At 38.5% G+C, this 19,847-nt stretch overlaps 2 protein-coding genes and 2 long non-coding RNA genes across 9 annotated transcripts in view; 3 read left to right on the top strand and 1 right to left on the bottom strand.

Annotated features, from left to right (window-relative positions):
• The window catches only part of LOC128630884 (uncharacterized), a 111,659-nt gene that overhangs the window by 83,839 nt on the left and 7,973 nt on the right, over nt 1-19,847 (top strand). The gene's annotated exons all lie outside the window — the stretch shown is intronic.
• The window catches only part of LOC128630844 (uncharacterized), a 320,670-nt gene that overhangs the window by 14,576 nt on the left and 286,247 nt on the right, over nt 1-19,847 (bottom strand). The gene's annotated exons all lie outside the window — the stretch shown is intronic.
• On the top strand, nt 3,486-5,056 carry LOC128630875 (uncharacterized). Of its 2 annotated transcripts, XR_008395133.1 has the most exons (4): nt 3,486-3,509; nt 3,927-4,335; nt 4,493-4,586; nt 4,826-5,056. It is a non-coding gene; the product is annotated as an uncharacterized LOC128630875 (long non-coding RNA). The 2 variants fall into 2 exon arrangements; XR_008395132.1 differs by lacking the exon at nt 3,486-3,509 and having other exon boundaries at nt 3,846-4,335.
• On the top strand, nt 5,242-16,255 carry LOC128630860 (dynein axonemal heavy chain 6-like). 2 transcript variants are annotated; one of them, XR_008395073.1, is made up of 6 exons: nt 5,242-5,571; nt 5,664-5,792; nt 5,993-6,115; nt 8,951-9,046; nt 13,934-14,303; nt 14,484-16,255. XR_008395073.1 is itself a non-coding variant. In XM_053679173.1 (2 exons), exon 2 carries the CDS (start codon nt 15,035-15,037, stop codon nt 15,371-15,373), a length of 339 nt encoding a protein of 112 aa, XP_053535148.1. In that variant the 5' UTR covers nt 13,732-14,303; nt 14,484-15,034; the 3' UTR covers nt 15,374-16,255. The 2 variants fall into 2 exon arrangements, 1 of the variants encoding a protein (XP_053535148.1); XM_053679173.1 differs by lacking the exons at nt 5,242-5,571; nt 5,664-5,792; nt 5,993-6,115; nt 8,951-9,046 and having other exon boundaries at nt 13,732-14,303.

A 19,847-nucleotide genomic window follows, 5' to 3' on the forward strand; every position in this document is an offset into this window, starting at 1 on the left:
CCTTGGTCAGAAATAACCGAAACTAAACATTTTCCCTGTTTTTACTGTTGATCAGTCGTGCACATAGGCTTGTAAGAATTTTAGCTCATTTCTCAGTACAGAACAGCTTCAACTCTGGAATGCTGGTGATTTTCCTGACATGACCTGCTTGTTTGCGGTCCTTCCACAACATTTCTATTTTATTAAGGTCAGGACATTGACTTGGCAAATTCTGAAACATGAATTTTATTCTCTTTTAACCATACTTTGGTGGACCCTTATGTGCTTTTTGTGCTTAGGGTTGTTGGCCTGCTGCATGACCCCTGTCCAAGGACATGCATGGTAGGCTGATTGGCATGTCCAAAGTGTCTGTAGTGTAGGAATGGGTGTGTGAATGTGTATGCGAGTGTGCCTTGCGATGGACTGGTACCCTGTCCAGGGTGTACCCTGTCCTGTGCCCTATGATCTCTGGGATAGGCTCAAGGTTCCTGTATGATAGGAGATGTAGAAAATGGAAGGGGGTGGATGGAAATCAGAGTGAAATTTTATTATCCTGAGTATCCAGTTACACAAATGGAGAGGTGAGTTTAGATTTGGCTAAATAAATCATACAATCTAGAAACAAACAAGTGGGATATCATCAGTGGTTGATTTTAGACACAATCATTCCTGATATTATTAATAATACTGCTGTTGGTTTGAGTTGAGCACTGACAATCAAATTAAAAGAAGATGAAGCCAGCATTTAATGGTTTGGGGTTGTTGTTTTTTTTTTTTTTTTTTTTTTTTTTGTTTTTACAGTGAAGTGATAAGTAGAAATCCTCAGAGACTGCTACAGTGTCCTCCCAGGAATCCATGGCTAATCATAGGCTGAAGTGTTTCAGAGACATTCTGGACACTGTGTAATGAGAATTTCTTTATTGAGTCTTAGTTACAGATTATTGAATATGTTGCATGTTAAATAAGATTCTGATACTAACAATGGGAAATGTTGATTTAAGAGAATGGAATGCTCTGAACCTTGATGAGCCAAATAAGATAAGGTGTAAAATCATGTAAAAAAAAAAAAAATGTTCACATATTATATAAATTAGAAAATCCCATAATTGTCATAAATAAATAAATAAATTAAAATCCCATTGATATTTGGTAATGTGCTGTACTGAGAATCATCATTCTACAAACATTGGAAACTCTCAGGCAGGTAAGTGTTTAAGGGAAGGAACAAAGTTTAAAGTGAACACATTTATGCCAGTGAGTAAAACCTCATTCTTACATGATCTCAGCACTTTCTGTGTTTTAAACATGCTTCCAACCATACAAAAATTCATCATGACTGATGACTGATTGGCTGGGAGGTGACAAGGATTCTGAGTATTGTTCAATAAAGCTGATGATATATCTGCAGTGAAAACTGTAAAGGTGTACAGATGAATGAGCAGTTCTTACAACCAGGATAATCGGAGTGTTTTGTTTTCTACTATATTAACCTAAATTCTCACTATCCCAGAAAAGCTACTGAATATACTTTATCTACTCAATAATATTTGTGAGAGAAACCTAACTAGCATTATTCTACCAGTAAATCTAGCTATTGTTTTAAACTCAAACCGAGGTATAACTATGCTAAACCCAGAAATCAAGAGGAATGTTTAATACATCAATCACATAGTACATATAACAGGGTCTGTACAGATGCTTCATAATGAAATTCCAGGACTTTCAAGCACTTTTCAAATACTGTGTATGCTTTTGTTTTCACGGACTATACAAGAGATGTCATTCAAACATATTCTTTATTTCTTCTTTTTAAATTCCCAAAAATTTTTATTAATAATAATAATTTTAAAAAACACAGCCAATTTTAATATAGCTCCTTTTCCCAGCCGTGATGGACTAAATTTGTATTTCCCAGGCACTGATTCATCTTCACTATAATGTTAAAATACTCCAAGTGAGTGACAGGAGCACTGTGTCCACACGTTTCTAGATGATGTCATGCACTAATTAGCATATTCATTACATCATTACATCGTATTTTCATTCTGCCTAAAGTCAGCCCTTTACAGCCAAATTCCCAATAAAGCTGTTTTCATTTACGTATTTTTTTTCTGTTTCTGTTGTCAGACAACAGGACGAGTATGAAATAGTGACTGAACCACGGCCCAATAAGAGACTACATGTTCACCAGCAGTCACTTTCAAACCTTTTCCAAGCTGCTGATCTGCACTGCTAACATTCAGATTTTATAACCGTGACGTCATCTGACTAAACCACCACACACATAAGTTAAAGACAACGAGTGCACTGTGATTTCGTGCTATATTTCCATGTAAAATAATCTCTCAGAGAGAAAGTTAGAAGTGAATGAATGTGCTGCTCCTCTCTGCCCCTCACTGAACAGAGTAGCCGCAGAGAGAGGCGTGTCTCCGGGGGGAAAGCAGGACCTCACACTCACCGGGCAGTACTGGCCATTCTCTTCTACGGAAAGTAGCTAAGGTTTGTCTAAAAAGTCGCTAGATATGACGCTAGGAGCTTTTTTGAAAACGTTGGAGGAGGGTCTGCAGTGGGAAGTCCTATTTTGAGTGAAAGGATTGTATTCATGTTCTGTAGAAAATAAACCCTTTAAAGTTATCTAGTGATTTCGTATTTATTGACTTTTTATCATTCAAGCAATTTTAAGCCTTCATCTCTGTAATGTTCTTCCCTATTTGTGGATATTCTCGAGTGAAATAGACGAGGCCACCTAGGGAACACATGAAGTTATGTAGGAGCAGTGATGAGAATGAAATGACTAATAAGATTAGAAAGACATTAATAATGTTACTATTAGCAGTAAATTTGTGTACTTTATTATGATAACTATACTGCTATGTACATGAGATAATGTTAATGTGTTAATATGTTTTAAATGTGTTTGTGTGCTGTCCTTATACCGTGTCTAGGTCAGTCTCCCCGGCGCGCGCGCACAGACATATATAGTCAAATCGGAGCAGCGAGCCATAAGATCTGTTATGACGTCACGTTCAGAGTTCTGTAAGTTTCCTGATGGTATGCTTGACGGTTGTTCCCTTTATGACGCCGCGAATGTCGGGGTTTTTAAACGTTGTGGTATCTGAGCTGGCCTCTGTATTCATTTGAACGGAGTAGTGTGTAATCATTTTCATGTGGTTAGTTTCTTTGTTTGTTCATCTGTCGTGTTTAAGAATGGACATTGAAATAATATATCCAGATATGTGTACAGCTGCTTTGTGACAATGTAAACTTAAAAAACCCCAACATTTCCATGTCTAGAGAAGAGGGTGCGTTCTTTAAAAATTAAATCATAATGATGATGCTGTTAAACATTTCAGAAGCTCCGTGTATTGTCATTGATACGTGAAAACTAGACAATGCACAGTAATAACACTGATGAGCTGCGTCAGTGTAAAATAGCCCAAACCTACCTTCTGTTTCAGGCGGCGTTGTGCTGGATGGAGCTTGACTGCCCTCGTGTGTCCAAACATAGGAACGGCAGTTTCCCTGAAGGGGTATTCTGTTCCAAGTTTGTGGTAAGCCAAGAAATATTACATGATTACTATTACTCTCTCTCCCCCCTTTTTAAAACCTGTTCACGATAATTATTGTATACATTACCTTTATTTTTGTAATCTTCTCCCCTATTTGTGGATATTCTTGAGTGAAATAGATGAGGCCACGTAGGGAACACATGAAGTTACCTAGGAGCAGAGTCTAAAATATCTTTTTGAAGGACCTCAAACTATTATCATTTGCTATACTATTGATCATTACGTTAAGTACATCTTATTCGTATATGGAAAGTACTTAATGAAGATAATATACTTTAAATTTTTTTATGTAACCATTTAAGTATTTGTTGAAATGCTTTTGTTACTGATAAATACATGTACATTTAAATTGATTTTGTTCTGTCTGTGATTTTGTAGATCTGGATGTTCAGCTGGTCTCAGATCAAGCATCCTCCTCTGTACTGACTCCACTATCCCCAGCTTCATCCCATTCATCAGATTCCACAATTGTCCTGGAGTCCAGAAGAAAGAGGAGGAACCCAACAGGGTTAATGGAGCAGAATGAAGCAAGACAGGTAAGCTTTGAATAAATGCATTTAAAATACTCAATTATGTAATTGTTTATTATTGATACTTATCTGTAGAAGTGTTTTGTAAATGTATTCTCGACATAAAGGAAAGGCATTAAAAATCCTCTTAAATTTCCATGAGCATGTCATAACGATGTAAGATGTTTTGGCAGAAAGTTGATTGTGTTCTGAGGGTCATGTCTGCAACCAGGACGTTCACCATCTGTTTACGTGTGGCATATGTTAGAGCTACATGGGTAAGAATTGGAGGTCACTTCCCTCCCTTTGTCATCACAACAGATTCATGTGACGCAGCTAAAGAATGATATTCTGTGTTGCTATAAAAGGGGAATTTATCCTTTAACTTCTTGCAAAACATACACACTTGCAAAGTAAATTGATTTATTTTGAAAGGAGGATTCCATGGTCAAGTGTGAGGACCAATTATGCACTGGGAATTGTGACACTTTTTCCATACCTCCAAGATCCTTTCTCCAAACATGGATATGTAAGTTCTTGTATTCTGTCTGAAAACCCAAACCAGTGTGTGTGTTTATATTTTCTTCCCTTTTATAGTTTTAAAGTTAAAATGATCTTGTTTTAGATGAGTGTTTATAGGTTGCTCAGCTTTGTATTTTCCACTTGTTTTTGTAATTTTATATAGTCATTGTGTGAACTTATTGTGTTGAGTAATTCATTCTTGAAGCCAAGAACGAGATGCCTCTGTGTGGGTCTTTTCTTAAACAGGAACACTACTATGATCCTTTAGGGTAATACTGGCTTCATTGCATGGAGGATCAAGACAGTTCAACATAACACCTGTGCTGGCTCCTGGTGTCATTCCAAGACTGTTCTTCAGGATGGTCCAAAAAACAGACAAGAATCTCTGTTAACTTGTCAACAGCGATTTGGTGAGGAGTGCAGGGAGGCGATATCTACAATACGATATTCCACTGATGAGAAGATGAGCGACTTTCCAGTATTGACCGAAGATGGTGGGTGAGGATGCATCATCTTCAGTCCTGGATTTGTTCACTCGTTTCCTTGCTGTATCTGGATTGGTAAGAAAATATTTAGCTTTGTAAGTAGTTCTGAAAAGGAAATGACCTTCTCTGTAGTTATTAAAGGAGTTCACTGGTACAGTAGAGAAAGGAGTTGTTCAGTGATCACCATAACAACAACAGGCTGGTCCAAACTGAGAAATTCAACGTTCTAATCTTTTATATCCCAAATGTATGCATAAATAACACAGCAGATCTTAATTTTTAGTATTTGACCTTTTATCCATTTATGTCCGTTATGTTTAAACCTGTATAAACCTTGTTTAAAGATCGACCACGATTTCTCCATGATGTTTGGTGACGAAGTGTCTCAGAAGTTCCTGGCAAAGTGGTCAACATTCTTCAAGCCAAAAATCATTGCAGACTGCAAGACTCTTAAGAATATGGGCGAGCTGCTGTCAGGAACTGAACCTGAACCTGAGGACTAAAATGGTCAGTATAAACTGTTTTGTATTTTAAAAATGTTCCAGTCTTTAAAAAAATAATTAAATAGAGATCAGTTAATTATTTTGTGATGTCTTTAGGATGGGACAGCGACATGTCCTCAATCCTTTTGCAGCTGCATCTGCTCCCTCCAACCTCAAGAGGCCAGAAAAAAAATATCCAAGATCAGTTCAGCTCAAGCAACCAGCCATCTTGTGAGCTATCTTAAGGTATGCAAAAGTTAATATTTAAACATCAGATCTTAATTTTAGGAGCTCTTGAGGTGTAGGTTATTTTGGGATTCTGAGACCTGCATCTCATTTTGCTTACACCACCTGCAAACAAGATGTGACAGTGCTAGTGATAATGTAAAAAACATGCAAAGAGTTTTATTTTCATATTTATTTTATGTCCCTTTGCTGACCTTCAGGAAGGAGCCAGTGTGAATACCTTCATTGAGAGTGCTGACACAAGACAACCATTTCTCCTCTGCATCGGTGAACAAAAGAAGGACATCAGAAGTTCTACATTATCAACCAAAAGGCGATCCCATGTAAGGTGCACACATCAGTGGCAGCTTTTGATGAACTGTTCAAAGCTCACTATGTCTTAGGTTTCTCATATGATGAAGCTCTTTGTGATTTCTACACATTTATCCAAACCACTATCTATAACATCGATGTCGGAAGAGCAATGGAGAGCCCGCGTGTTAAAGAACTTCGAGCACGATTGCTGCAGCGAGATTAACAGCCTTGAAGATGTTCACGTGTTTTGTATGTAAAGCACACCTCAGAACTTGTTTGGTTCTTCGTCAACATTTAAAATTTCAACATGGTTTATATCCTAGCAAAAAGTTACATTTAAAATGTGGAGAGCCAGGTCGCCTGTTATCATTTTGTACTTATAGTGGCTTCCGAAAACACCTCAGCAAGGTACATAGTCACACTATGGATCAGGAGATTGATACTAATCAGGATCTTTCCACTCAGGGAGAATATGAGGCGGAATGTTCAAATGATCGCCCAAGTTTACAAAGTTGGAGTTTACAAAGACATTAATGATGGGTCATGTTTCCAAAACCATGCACTGTTCTCACAGCAAAAGCACGCTTTTCAGATTCTACTCTATCACAACGATTTTGAAACTGCTAACCCTCTAGGTTCCAAGAGGGGGATCCACAAACTTGGTTGAATCTATTTTACTCAAAAAAAAAATCTTCCACCCAAGTGTAACTCTGTACTGATTAATGTACATCTTGCAGCTTGATTCTACACGGAAGATCTTAAGACATATGGTTTTGATGTGATACTAAAGCCCCTTATTGATGACCTGAAAATCTTAGAAACCGAAGGCATACAGCTTCCTTGTTTTGAACCACCATTGTTTGGCTCAGTAATTCAAGTAACAGGAGATAATTTGGCTTTAAATGGCTTGCTGGGAATCTTACAGTGCAACTAATTTCTGTAGGCTTTGTTTAATTAGTAAGGAAGAAGTTCAATCTATATTTACTGAAGATCATCCTGGGTTAATTTTTTGTTCCAAAGAGGTTCATACTGAACATTGTAAGGCACTAAATGAAAATCCTGAACTGCGGTCAATATATGGTGTCAAAAAGTCATGTGCGCTCAATTCATTAGAGTATTTCCATTGTACTGATAACTATGCTGTTGACATCATGCATGATCTGCTAGAGGGTGTGGTACAGTATGAACTTAAACTGATTTTTGAGTACCTTGTTAAACAGGATGCACAGCTTTAATTATGGTTACACAGACCGTAAAAACAAACCAAGTGGGTTAAAAATTGATGATATGGGCAAACACCTGGGTTTGAATGCCATACAGTCATGGTGTCTTCTGCACAACACTCCACTGATATTTGGTGGTCATTGAAAGGAATAACAATCACTGGAACTTTCTCCTACTTTTGATACAGATTGTCAATATAGTGTTCTCCTACACCATAACTGATGGGATGATATGTTACTTAAAACATCTGATCTGTGATCACCATACTCTATTCAAAGAATTGTTTCCTGACAAGACGTCGATTCCCAAGCACCACTTGATGATGCACTATCTGAGATGCATAAAAAAATTGGACCTCTTATCCATATGTGGTGAATGTGATTTTAAGCTAAGCACCATATTTTCAAAAGATGTGGCAAAAATTTCAAGAATCTCATTAAATCATTAGTAAAGCAACATCAACGTCAATTGGCATTTAACTGTGAAAATGATTGTTTTAGAAGGTTTGAATTTGGTCCTACATCAAAAACCATCTGTAACTTGCAAGGTGGGGAAGAACTCAGTCAGACATTATATTTAGAAGCCTGTTTGAGTGTTACAAGTACAAAGTGGGTCAGACATTAAGGTACTGAGTATCAGGTTGGTGTGTTCATATGCACTGGATGTACCTATGATCTCCCTGTGTTCAAAAAGATCTGTGATATAATAATATATGAAGAGAGTGCTTTCATTATTTCCTGCAATGTAAAAATGATGTACTATGATGACCACTTCAATGCATACTGTATAGAAGATAACCGAATGGATGAGTTTTCTGTCATCTCTGTGAATGAACTGACACACTTTAGGCCATTTGACCAGCAGTGCTCTAATGAGAATAATCAAAGAGAGCACATAGCGCTCAATTGTTATATTTAGAAAGACGTGACCTGAGGGGTCAGTAATGTTAACGCCCTTGAAAAAAAGAAAACTATTATAAAGCAACCAACTGTTTTTTTTTTCTTTATTTGCCTTTTAGATTTGTAATCATTTAAATGTTATTTTAATTGTTCAGTAGCATATTAACACTTTATAGTGTTAGAGGCAACTCATTTAATAGTACGCAATTAACACTATGAGATTTAATGAATTACTCCTATGAGAATTAATTTCTAACACTACACACTGCTGTTGAGAAACTAACACTTTAGTAGTGTTCAATTTCAACTATACAAAGAGTTGATGTGAACTCTATTAAAGTGTTAAAATGACACTGTGGAGTGTGGACCCCTCCGGACACTTTAAAAGTGTTGAAATGAAACTCCAATAGAGTGGATTTGTTTCTGTTGATTTTGCTGTGTATGTATATTTTATAATGTTAAAGTGCACACCTTGATTTCTATTATAATAACATTATTAATGTATTTCTAATGTTATTAGACATGTCATTCTCATCACTGCTCCTAGATAACTTAGTGTTCCCTAGGTGGCCTCATCTATTTCACTTCGAGAATATCCACAAATAGGGAAGAACATTACCTTTATCTTTGTAATGTATACAATAATGATCATGAATGCGTTAAAAAGGGGACACAGTAATATAAACCATGTAATATTTCTTACCCAACTCGGGCCTAACTACAAATGTACTCTTATGACAGAATACCGCTGCTGGGAAATTGCCGTTCCCAAGGTTGGACACACGAGGGCAGTCAAGCTCCATCCAGCACAACACACAACTCCACCTGAAGCAGAAGGTAGGTTTGGGCTATTTTACAGACACAGCTCATTACTGTGCATTGTATTGTTCGGACATAATCACAATTAACGGCTCTTCTATAAAAACAAACTATGTAATATTCATAGCACTATATTTATACTAAAAATACAAAATTAATAACAAACCTTTTTATAATGTTGATAGAAAGCCTTTTACATCATTTACACACACAGATATATATATATATATATATATATATATATATATATATATATATTATATATATATATATATATATATATATATATATATATTTTATATATATATATATATATATATATATATATATATATATATATATATATATTATATATATATATATATATATATATATATATATATATATATATTAATATATATATATATATATATATATATATATATATATATATATATTAATATATATATATATATATATATATATATATATATATATATATATATATATATATATACACACACATCCTTTTCTCTCCATACCACGTTCTAATATTTAAACTGGACACACGAGGGCAGTCAAGCTCCATCCAGCACAAGACACAACGCCGCCTGGAACAGAAGGCAGATTTGGGCTACTGTACACAGACACAGCTCATCGGCGTTATTACTGTGTATTGTCTAGTTTTCACCTAAGGACAATACACGGCTCTTCTGCACTGTTCATCATCATCTATAAAAAACAAATAACATTATGTAATATACATAGCAGTATATTTATCATAATAAAGTTCACTCATTAATAACGAATAATAAACATTTCTATATGTTGATAGAAATATAAAGCATTTATATATATATATATATATATGTCCCCTTCTCTTATCTAAATATTCCAACAGCCCAAGAAATAAAATTAGCTGTTTTCTGAGACGATGAAGTGACTCTTAAAAGAGCCTTTGTGTATATTAGACGGAGTTGTCGTTTAAGTGCATTCTCCGCGAATACGGCAGGCCAGCTGAATATCCTTGAGAGAGATGGAGAAATGTGAAAAGCTAGCACTGTGGCTACGTGTTTCGCAACCATGACCTGTATTACATTTTCCAAAGCAATTTAACACGCTGAGATGGGCAGTCCATAGGTAGTCGGTACCTAGCCGACCAAGGATTGGAATGCATTGCGATGGCTCAATTATGGAATTGTCCCGTTCTGTGAGACCTTTGGGCCGTCTCGCCGCATCGTCACCCTTCAGTTTATATGACGGCACAGCTCATACCTCAAGACTTGAATAAAATAAAAAATATATTATAACTGCTTTTTTGAATAAAAAGCAGTTATCTAGTCAGCGAACATTAAATCCTCATTTGCATAGTTTTCGTTAAAACCTCGTCGCAAACTTGTTACTTTGCCTCCTCTTTCCAGCAATATCTGGCCTTGTTGCAGTCTGTCTCACACCTACAGGGCCTACAAATGTGAAGCTTTGTACAGGTTCCTGAGCTAGCACTAGAGAGGGTGGAGAAATGTGAAAAGCTAGCACTGTGACTACGTGTTTCGCAACTGTGAACTGTATTTCAATGCTTTTTGGCCACAGCTGCTGTAAGGCTCTGGCGTCTCTGGAGGTCCGTCAACGCAGAATGCATTCCGCAGTCCAGACGACAGGGGCAAAGAATCTGCACCGAAACATCTTTATTGCTCCACACACCGGGATGTAATTTCATATGCGTGAGCTATGTCAGCAAGAGGTTAAGGTGATGAACTGCCAATCCGTTGGGCACAGCCCATGTGAGTGTCTGTGCTGTAATATAGTGACTGGCAGAGTAATGTAATATTCGTCTAGGTGGCAGTAGGTAATTGCCTCCTACCTTCTTAGAGACAAGAGAATTAGTGACGCATGCGACAGGTCGTGGTGGCAGTGATGGAGAAGTTTTTAAAAAGGAAAAATGCAAACTCCGAACTGGGCCCTGGACAAGACTGTGACCCAGGTGAAGGGCCTAGTATGAGTGGTGGTAAAAAGAAAGCAAAGATGGTGAGCTCGAGCAAAAGTTATCTTTCGTTAGGATTTACGTTCACCAGCGATGAGATGACCCCGACTCCATTATGTTTGGTGTGTGGCGAGAAGCTGTCCAATAGCGCCATGGTGCCAAGCAAGCTTAAACGCTATCTCCAAGCGAAACACCCGGCGCTTCAAAACAAACCGATGGACTATTTTGTTTGCCTGCGTGAAAACACAGAAACAGGCAACATTAATGAGAAAAACCACAAAGGTAAATTAGAAAGCCCTCAAAGCTAGTTGCTGCACTTGTAGCTAAATGAAAAAAGTCCCACACTGTGGCAGAGACGTTAATACTACCTGCCCGCAAAGACACTGTCAACGAGATGCTCGACCCTGACGCGGTTAAAGACATATCTAAACTCCCGCTCTCAGATAACACAATCGCCAGACATATTGACATGTCTACAGACATCGAAAGCCATGTTTTGGAAAAGATGTGCATCAGTAGGAAATTTGTGTTGCAACTTGATGAGTCTACGGATATTCTCAGCTCTTGGCCAATGTGCGTTTTGTGGATGGAGATGCCATTAGAGAAAACTTCCTATTTTGTAAGGCACTGCCAGAAAAAAACAACAGGAGAGGAAATTTTTTGGGTCACATCAGAATATCTTGACCAGGGAGGACTTACGTGGGAAAATTGCACAAGTGTTTGCATTGATGGAGCTGCAGCCATGGTCGGGCACACCTAAGGCTTCGTTAGCAGAGTGAAGGAAAGAAACCCAGATCTTATTGTTACACACTGTTTTCTGCACCGTGACACCTTCGTTGCAAAGACTTTACCAGCAGAACTAGTTCCTGTGGTGGATGATGTTGTGCACATAGGGAACTTTGTAAAGACACGACCTTTGAAAAGTCGTATATTTGCATCTTTGTGTGAGGAAATGTGAGCGAAGCATAAAGCCTTATTGCTCCATACGGAGATCCGATGGTTGTAGCATGACAAGTTGCTGGCCCGTGTGTATGAGCTTAAATTGTTAATAAGTTGGAGGAACTTAAAGTGTTTCTGACAAACGAGAGGTCTGATTACTCAAATCTGTTTGCAAGTGATGAGTGGTGTGCAAAGCTGGCATACCTGGCAGATATATTTCATCATCTGAATGAACCGAACACACGGATGCAAGGCCGAAATGAGAACCTGCTTACAAGCATGGATAAAATAAATGGATTCCATTTAAAGGTGCACCTCTGGCAACAACATGTGCAAAGTGCCAACCTTGAGATGTTCCCACTCACAGAGGAACGGCAAGATCACCCTGCTGCACTGTGCGAGGTAATAGGTAAACATCTGAAAACTTGAGGAGAAGTTGTCATTTTATTTCTCTTCAGCCTCCACTGAATGCCTTGACTGCTATTGGAAAGGACATAACTTTACAGGAGCAGGAGGAACTAACTGAACTGAAACAAGATCGTGGTTTAAAGCTAAGATTTGCTTAACTTCCTTTGGACAGTTTTTGGTTGACTGCTCCCAAGGAGTTCCCCATTCCGGCCAACAAAGTTTTGACATTGCTCCCATTTTCCACAACATATGTGTGTGAGCTAAGCTTTTCAACCCAACTGCTATAAAAACTAAAAACAGAGAGAGACTGAAAGCTGGTGAAGAAGAGCTTTGTGTATGCCTTTCTTCAATTCCTGCCAGGATATTGGCTTTGTGTTCATCTAAACAGGCCCAGGTTTCACTGTGAGTGAGTATAAATAAATTGAGAAACTATATTGCAATTACATATACTGTATTAGGCTACAGAGTGTCATTCTGTAACATTTTTGGTCGGTGGTGTGCCACAAGATTTTTCCAATGTAAAAAATGTGCCATGGCTCAAAAAAAATTGAAAAACACTGCGTTACACTACACAATTTAAGAAGCTACACTTACTTCTGCTTCCATTTTAACACTTTTCAGTTTTGGAGCAACAACAACAGCAACAACAGCAACAGCAATAACAACAAAAAAGTGTTGGAACAAAATAAATCTTATTTTCCATTCCAGGTTGCAGGTATTCGTGGGTGCAATGCAACACTGTTCCACACACAAATAACTCTTTTGAATGGTTAAATTACTAAAATCAGAAAGCGCCACCAGCATATCTGACAAAGATGACTCATGAACCAATTCTTTAAATCACTAGCTGAAAACGACGTATTGAATTTACACAAACGTCAAATAACAAATACAAAATTCTACTTTCTCATGAATATGGTATAGTGCATTGCTTAATCAGCAGTTTTTCTTAGAAAGACAAGATATTTAAATTGAATGAATTTAATGAAACCACACATCAAGCTGTCTTTTCTAACAGAACATTAAATTTAGCATTAGCTCCCAGTTTCAGAAAGTTCTAGCCAGACATTCAGGGGGAAAGAATCAGAACAAAATGTAAAATAAAAAAAGTAGTGAAAGATGAAAGTGAAGGAATAAACGAGGGGTTTGTGTCTTAGTTGTTGAGTAATTAAAAACTAAAAAAAAAGCTGTGAGATTCAGCGTTTGTCACAACAATGCCAAACGCTCTCCCGACTATTTCTTTGGGATTGTTCCCAAACTGAGAAATCAAGGTTCTTCAGTCATGCTTCCCCCACAATCAAGCTTTGGAGTTGACTCCATGTTCCCAATGACTATAGAGTCGACTCCAAAGCTTGATTTCTTTGAATCGACTCTATTCCCATTACCTGGTATCTACGAACTGACACCAGGTATTAGGAATCGCCCTGTTAATCATGATAATGATCCTATGTACTTAATACTGTGGGTTGTTCCCCTAACCTTTAATTCGAGATTTGTGCTGAATCGATTCTTGGAACAGACTCACTCAGTGTTGCAATCGATTTCAGAATATTAGCAAGGGTTTGAATCGTTATCATTTCCCTTGCTTCCATTTGTAGGAAGCTGCCTTAATCACGATAAACCCAGGCTACGCAGGCAGGACCGAGCTCCGGGACAACCTGGAGGCCGCTTCAGATCCGTCTCCATGATTGTGCCCAACCACACCGTCATCGCAGAGGTGTGCTCGGGTGCCGTCATTCATTACATTATGTAATGAACGCAATAACGGATGTATTCTGGCGTGTTACAGAACCGTTTCACGTTGTCTTTTTTGCTGTAGGTGGACTTGTGAGCTGAGGGCTTCAAGTCCAGTGAGACTCTGGCGAAGAAGATGATTCAGCTGTATAAGCTGTGCAGCAAGCAGCTTTCCCGGCAGGACCACTACGACTTCAGCATGAGAGTCGTCAACTCTGTTATCGTCATGGCCGGGTATGTCCGTCTACGAACAGGGTGAACATATTAGATTAGATTAGATTCATCCGTTGTTTTTTCTAAATTGTTAATTAAAACTATCTATAAATGTAACACATGTCTTGCTGGAATAAATCGAGCGTGTGTGTGTGTGTGTGTGTGTGTGTGTGTGTGCGTGTGTGTGTGTGCGTGTTCCAGGTCTCTGAAGCGAGAGAACCCACACCTGAGTGAGAACGTGGTGTTGATTAGAGCGCTACGATACTCCAACCTGCCCAAGTTACTCAAGGATGACGCAGAACTTAAAATAAAATAAATTGATAAATAGTAAAGAACGCCAAAGCTTACATGTGGAGTATCAAAGGTCATTATCACAGGATCACTGGAATCAGGCACTAGGAGGAAATTCCAGGACAAATTAGGAAATACAATTAACTGACATTTGCAAATTCTTTGCAACTAAAAAGCTGTAATTATATAACTTTTTTTTAAAGCATTTAAAGTATATAACATTAGCACCTTGTAATGTTATACCAGATGAAAAGTAAAGAATCCTGGAACATCTGAACATCCATAATCTGAAAATCTTGAATCTAGTGTCAATCGAGTCAATCCAATCTTTCTTGTGTGCGTTTAGCGGTATTCTGTCGGACCTCTTTCCTGGTGTGGGTGTCCCCGAGCATGACTACGGCGCGCTTTAATCGAACATCGAGGCAGCTCTATGCGCCCACTCCCTGCAGCCCGTCTCCAGCATGACCGCCAAGGTGATCCAGCTGTACGAGACCATGCTGGTGCACCAGGGCGTCTTGCTGGTGGGCCCTACAAGAGGCGGTAAGACCACGGCGTACCGTGCCCTCGCTGACGCACTGCGCACCCTCCACGAGACAGAGGGCTGCGAGGTGAATCCCTTCTACAAGCCCATCGAGACCGACGTGCTCAACCCACAGTCAGTAAGCTTGGACGAGCTGTATGGTGAAGACGACCCTCTCACACTGGAGTGTAGTGCCATCAAACCGTCCCTCGGCAGTGACATCGCCGACACGCACAAGTGGGTGGTGAGTGACGTACCTGTGGACGTGCCTGTGGATTGAGAAAATTACCCCCGTGTTGGACAACAACAAGACGCTCTGTCTGGCTAACGGTGAAAGGATCAAGCTCACACCTTCTACACACATGTTATTCGAGGTGTTACCCATCAGACACAGGTAGCATCGGTCCTAAAAACCATCACAAACAAGCACAAGCATATCATTTCCAAGAAGATTTTTTTTTTTACATTAAACGCGTTCCTGATGGAAAGGTCACACACAAACGTATCTTTAAGACTTCACTCTTTCACACGCCTATAATGAGCGATAAACGCATTTGAAGCATGTTATAAAGCCTCCGTAATGCATTACGCATAGTATTTAAATAAATATTATTATAATAACATGCACTACACTACATTATGCATTATGAAGTCTTAACGTATTGTTAACACGTCTTTACTGTGAGCGGGATGATGACCAGACAGAGGCAGGCTCCCAGGTACTTATATCCGTAGACGTACTGATACAGAGCCATTCTGGCCACGCAGTAATCCACATCCACGTCCCAGTTTTAGCACAGCTGCCTCTGCCACTCAAAGTTACTGCTCGAGTCCACCTACGTGAACACATACACAAAGACATGTGATATATACGATCTCATTGTATACGAATTGGGCATTCTCGCTGACGATATAGCGTGGATAGTTTATAATGATAGTTTATAATAGTTTTCTCTAAACTGATCCTCCAACCCCCAATAGTTAACCTCACCTAAAACGTCTTACATTTAGACAGATTTTCTTTTAAAGTCTTTAATTTATTTATTCATTTTCATATGGTTCATTTACATGTGATTCATTTACGTTGATTCATTTACATGTGATTCATTTTCATGAGATTCATGAAAATTCATTTTTTTTTAAAGTGGCAGAATTCGTTTTTAACACAATATATAGATTAAAAAAATTATATAATTTCTTTTCCATTTTTTTATACAACTGATATTTTCTCATAGAATGTTAAATACATATAGAGAAATATATACAGAATGAAGGACAAGGTTTTGTGCCTGTGCCACCTCCCACACCAATGAGTGTTGGGTTGAGTCATCCCCTAAGCTAACCCTGCCTGAGCCTTTTTATTAAAGGTGTTTAATTTAGTTTGATGTGGTTTAGTTTGTTAGAATGTGAATTTATCCGTTATATGTAGGCTAGCTAACTGCGTAGTTAACTAACGTTAGTCAGCTGACAAGAAAAATATCAGACTTTTTCCTCATCCCCTGCCTGTCCAAACCCTGCCTCCTCTACATCAGATGCCGACGATGTTGAGACCAACTCGACCAGTGAAAGTTCTCAAGTGACATTTGAGTCATCCCAGCCCGTTTCAATCGGTGTGCAATCTTTTACAGATGATGACAGCCAAGCTCAGCGAGTTGAGTCTTCTCCCGTCCCTGCGGCTCTCATCCCGACAAGACAGTTTAAATCAGCTTGGCTACAAGAGTTCGCCTGGTTACGTTATGACAAAGGGAAAATGTACTGCACATTTTGCGCTAAAGCAGGACAAGATATTGCTGGTAAAATAGAGTTCATTACCAGTTCGAGTCATTTTAAAAAAGAAACCGTAAAGAAGCATGGAGACAGTACAAAACATGAGACCGCCAGGGATTGTGTCATTGCTAGGTCTGCCCCTCGTGCCACCCCAATCGTGAAAGCAGTGCAACGTGCTAGTGATAAAGTCACTGAAAAAGAGATGAGGGAATTGAAAATAAAATTCAATGCAGCCTACATGACTCTGAGCCTGAATAGCAGGAAATGAATAAAAAAGTGAAAAAAAAAGAAACAAATGACTGCACATTTAAGTATTTACGGTAATATGATTCAAGATGGGGGCATCACTGCCACTGTTGGGCCCTTGAGCAAGGCCCTTAACCCTCTCTACTCCAGGGGCGCTGTATCATGGCTGACCCTGTGCTCTGACCCCAACTTCCTAACAACCTGGGATATGCAAAGAAAAGAATTTCACTGTGTTGTAATGCATATGTGATCAATAAAGACTCATTATTATTATTATTATTATTATATGACGTACTGAACATTGCACATATTGTGTATGTAAATAATACATTGTGTAAACTATGGGAGGCAGAGTAAACAAAGGCAGACAGTACAGAAGGGAAAGAAAAGGCAGTGTGAGGTAGCCATTTAACAATGATATCATCATATGTCATATGACATCACTATTTTGGCTCCTGAAAATTTGATTTGGCACATAAATATTTGGGGTTTAGGAACCAATGGCTCCAAGATTTTGTTTTTTGCCTGGAGCCCTGGAATATGTTTAATAAAATAAATAAATGAATTTTTTAAATGAGATCCAGAGAGGAAAGGAGCTCTACTAAACCTCAAACAACAACGATGACCAAACCCTGAAAGGAGTAAGTACAATCCTTTTCTACGTAAAGTCTACAAAGAGTGTGCACACTGAAAACAAAGAAGAGAAAAGGATATATACAACTTTGCAAAGAAAGTTTTCCTGTTCTCCTGTTGGGATGTTCTTCCTCCATTTTATGCCAGTAGCTCACCCAGACCTCAAAATTGCAGTCCTGTGAAGAAAGACAAGGCGTATTTTATGCACATGTTCCAAGATGTCCATCAAAGGAATGATTCCTTAATTCATCCACCAGATGGCATCACTTCTACATTTTTCCCTATACGTACACAGGTATGTGTTTTGTTTCTGATTTGGTGTTGTGTTGATTGAATAATTTCCTTGACTGTTTCTCCTTTCTGAATTCTATTTCATCTTAAAGGATTTTCTGCCCCTATTCATTCTTCCCCTTTGCACAGGCTGTTCCATCTCTCTTCCTTTTTAAAGTGAACTTACTTTTACAATATGTCTGTAGTATTGCACAACAGATTTGAAGTCTTCGCTGACTCTGGACCAATAAGGGAACCTGCAAATGTAAGTGAAAACCAAATTCAAGGTCTCTCAAATCAAAAACTGCTGTAGATTTAACATTGACAAAATATTTCAAATTTTTACAGGCTCTACATCATTCAGAAATTCTGGCGGCCACAACACTGGCTAATTTTTATCCACCAAGTGTGTTCAGACAGGTCACAAAATTCACATCTTTCATTAAACCTTCTCCAAACCAGTCAACACTGGAAAAGGTCAAACAAAATACAGCACAGTGGATGGACAATAATATAGAGATCTTAAAAGAACACTACGATGAGGTAATAGCAACCATTTTGTCTGAAATAAGGGAATTGGACATTCGGGTTTTCAACAGCGCAGTAACCTGGAGCAAAACAAGATATAGAAAGAAATTCACAGCGAGTTCAGCACAGACCCTGAAATCAATGTTAACAGAAATGGCAAAAAAGTCACTCACCCCATTGGCTGAATCCTTCAGTGACCCTGAATCGTTTCCACCTCTTAAACCGAGTACGCAACCTGTTATGGGTTCCTATGTGGGGACCGTAAGGGAAAATAGGAGGTTCGGTAGAGAGGGGAAAACCAGACTTTCATTAACCCCAACACAGGCTGGCCCTAAAGGAAAAAGGGGAGAAAGGAACTTAAAACAACATGCAGAACAAACAGTAGAAGTTCCCATGGTCACAGATTTAACTAAGGAACTACAAATAATAATGGAATAGAAACCAGTTAGTTTACCATCGTCCTCTACTCTACTGAGGGAGGACCTGGAGAGCAGGAAAAAAAACAAGCAGCTTGAACCATACAGCAATGTAGTGTGTTAGGAAAGTGGTTTCCACAGTATGAAGACCTGCTGGAGGAACATGCAATCAGAAATGTTCCATCACATCTGTGGAGTTGTGATGTATTTGGCCTACAAGACCAGTTTTACTCTACTCGTGTGGTTCGGGAGGTGGGTAAACCCTTTGTACAGGTTACTGCTGGGGAGAAAGGAGAGACCACGACAGTCCTTCAGCATTCAATGCAGCGGGAACATTTAGGGTGTGCTGCTGTCAGTGCAACTCATTGTACCACGAGAGCTGTGGAGAAGATGTGCTTTCTATTAAATGAAATATATTTACGGTGTTGCTGCTATGGCACACTGAACACAATATTATCAATTTACTGTTAAAATTAAAATGATTTCAGTCGAAATTACCTGTTATCTTTTTATATTGGCCCATGTTAACTGAACAGCCGGCCCAATTTGCCTGAACATTGTGTTGTGGCTCAAGAGGGTTCCTGCCGATACTCTAACCCTCATAATTTTAAAACAATTATACTTTTTCATATTTTAAAAATAAATTTATATTGAAGAGGCCCATGCTAATTTATAAAAATATCATTAGAGATCATGATTTGATGAGATGATGAGACATGATAGCTTATTTGATGACATTATAAATCATTTTCCAAAAAGTGGCCCATGTTAGCTGACTTCACCCTAACCATATGGAAAAGTACCTCATGTACACAGTTAACTATAGTGGTGGATCTTTAATGTTTTGGGACTGTTTTTCTGCCAGAGGACCTGGACATATTGTTAGGATACATG

The sequence above is a fragment of the Ictalurus punctatus genome, unplaced genomic scaffold (assembly GCF_001660625.3).
Source record: "Ictalurus punctatus breed USDA103 unplaced genomic scaffold, Coco_2.0 Super-Scaffold_100068, whole genome shotgun sequence".
Taxonomy (NCBI): domain Eukaryota; kingdom Metazoa; phylum Chordata; class Actinopteri; order Siluriformes; family Ictaluridae; genus Ictalurus; species Ictalurus punctatus.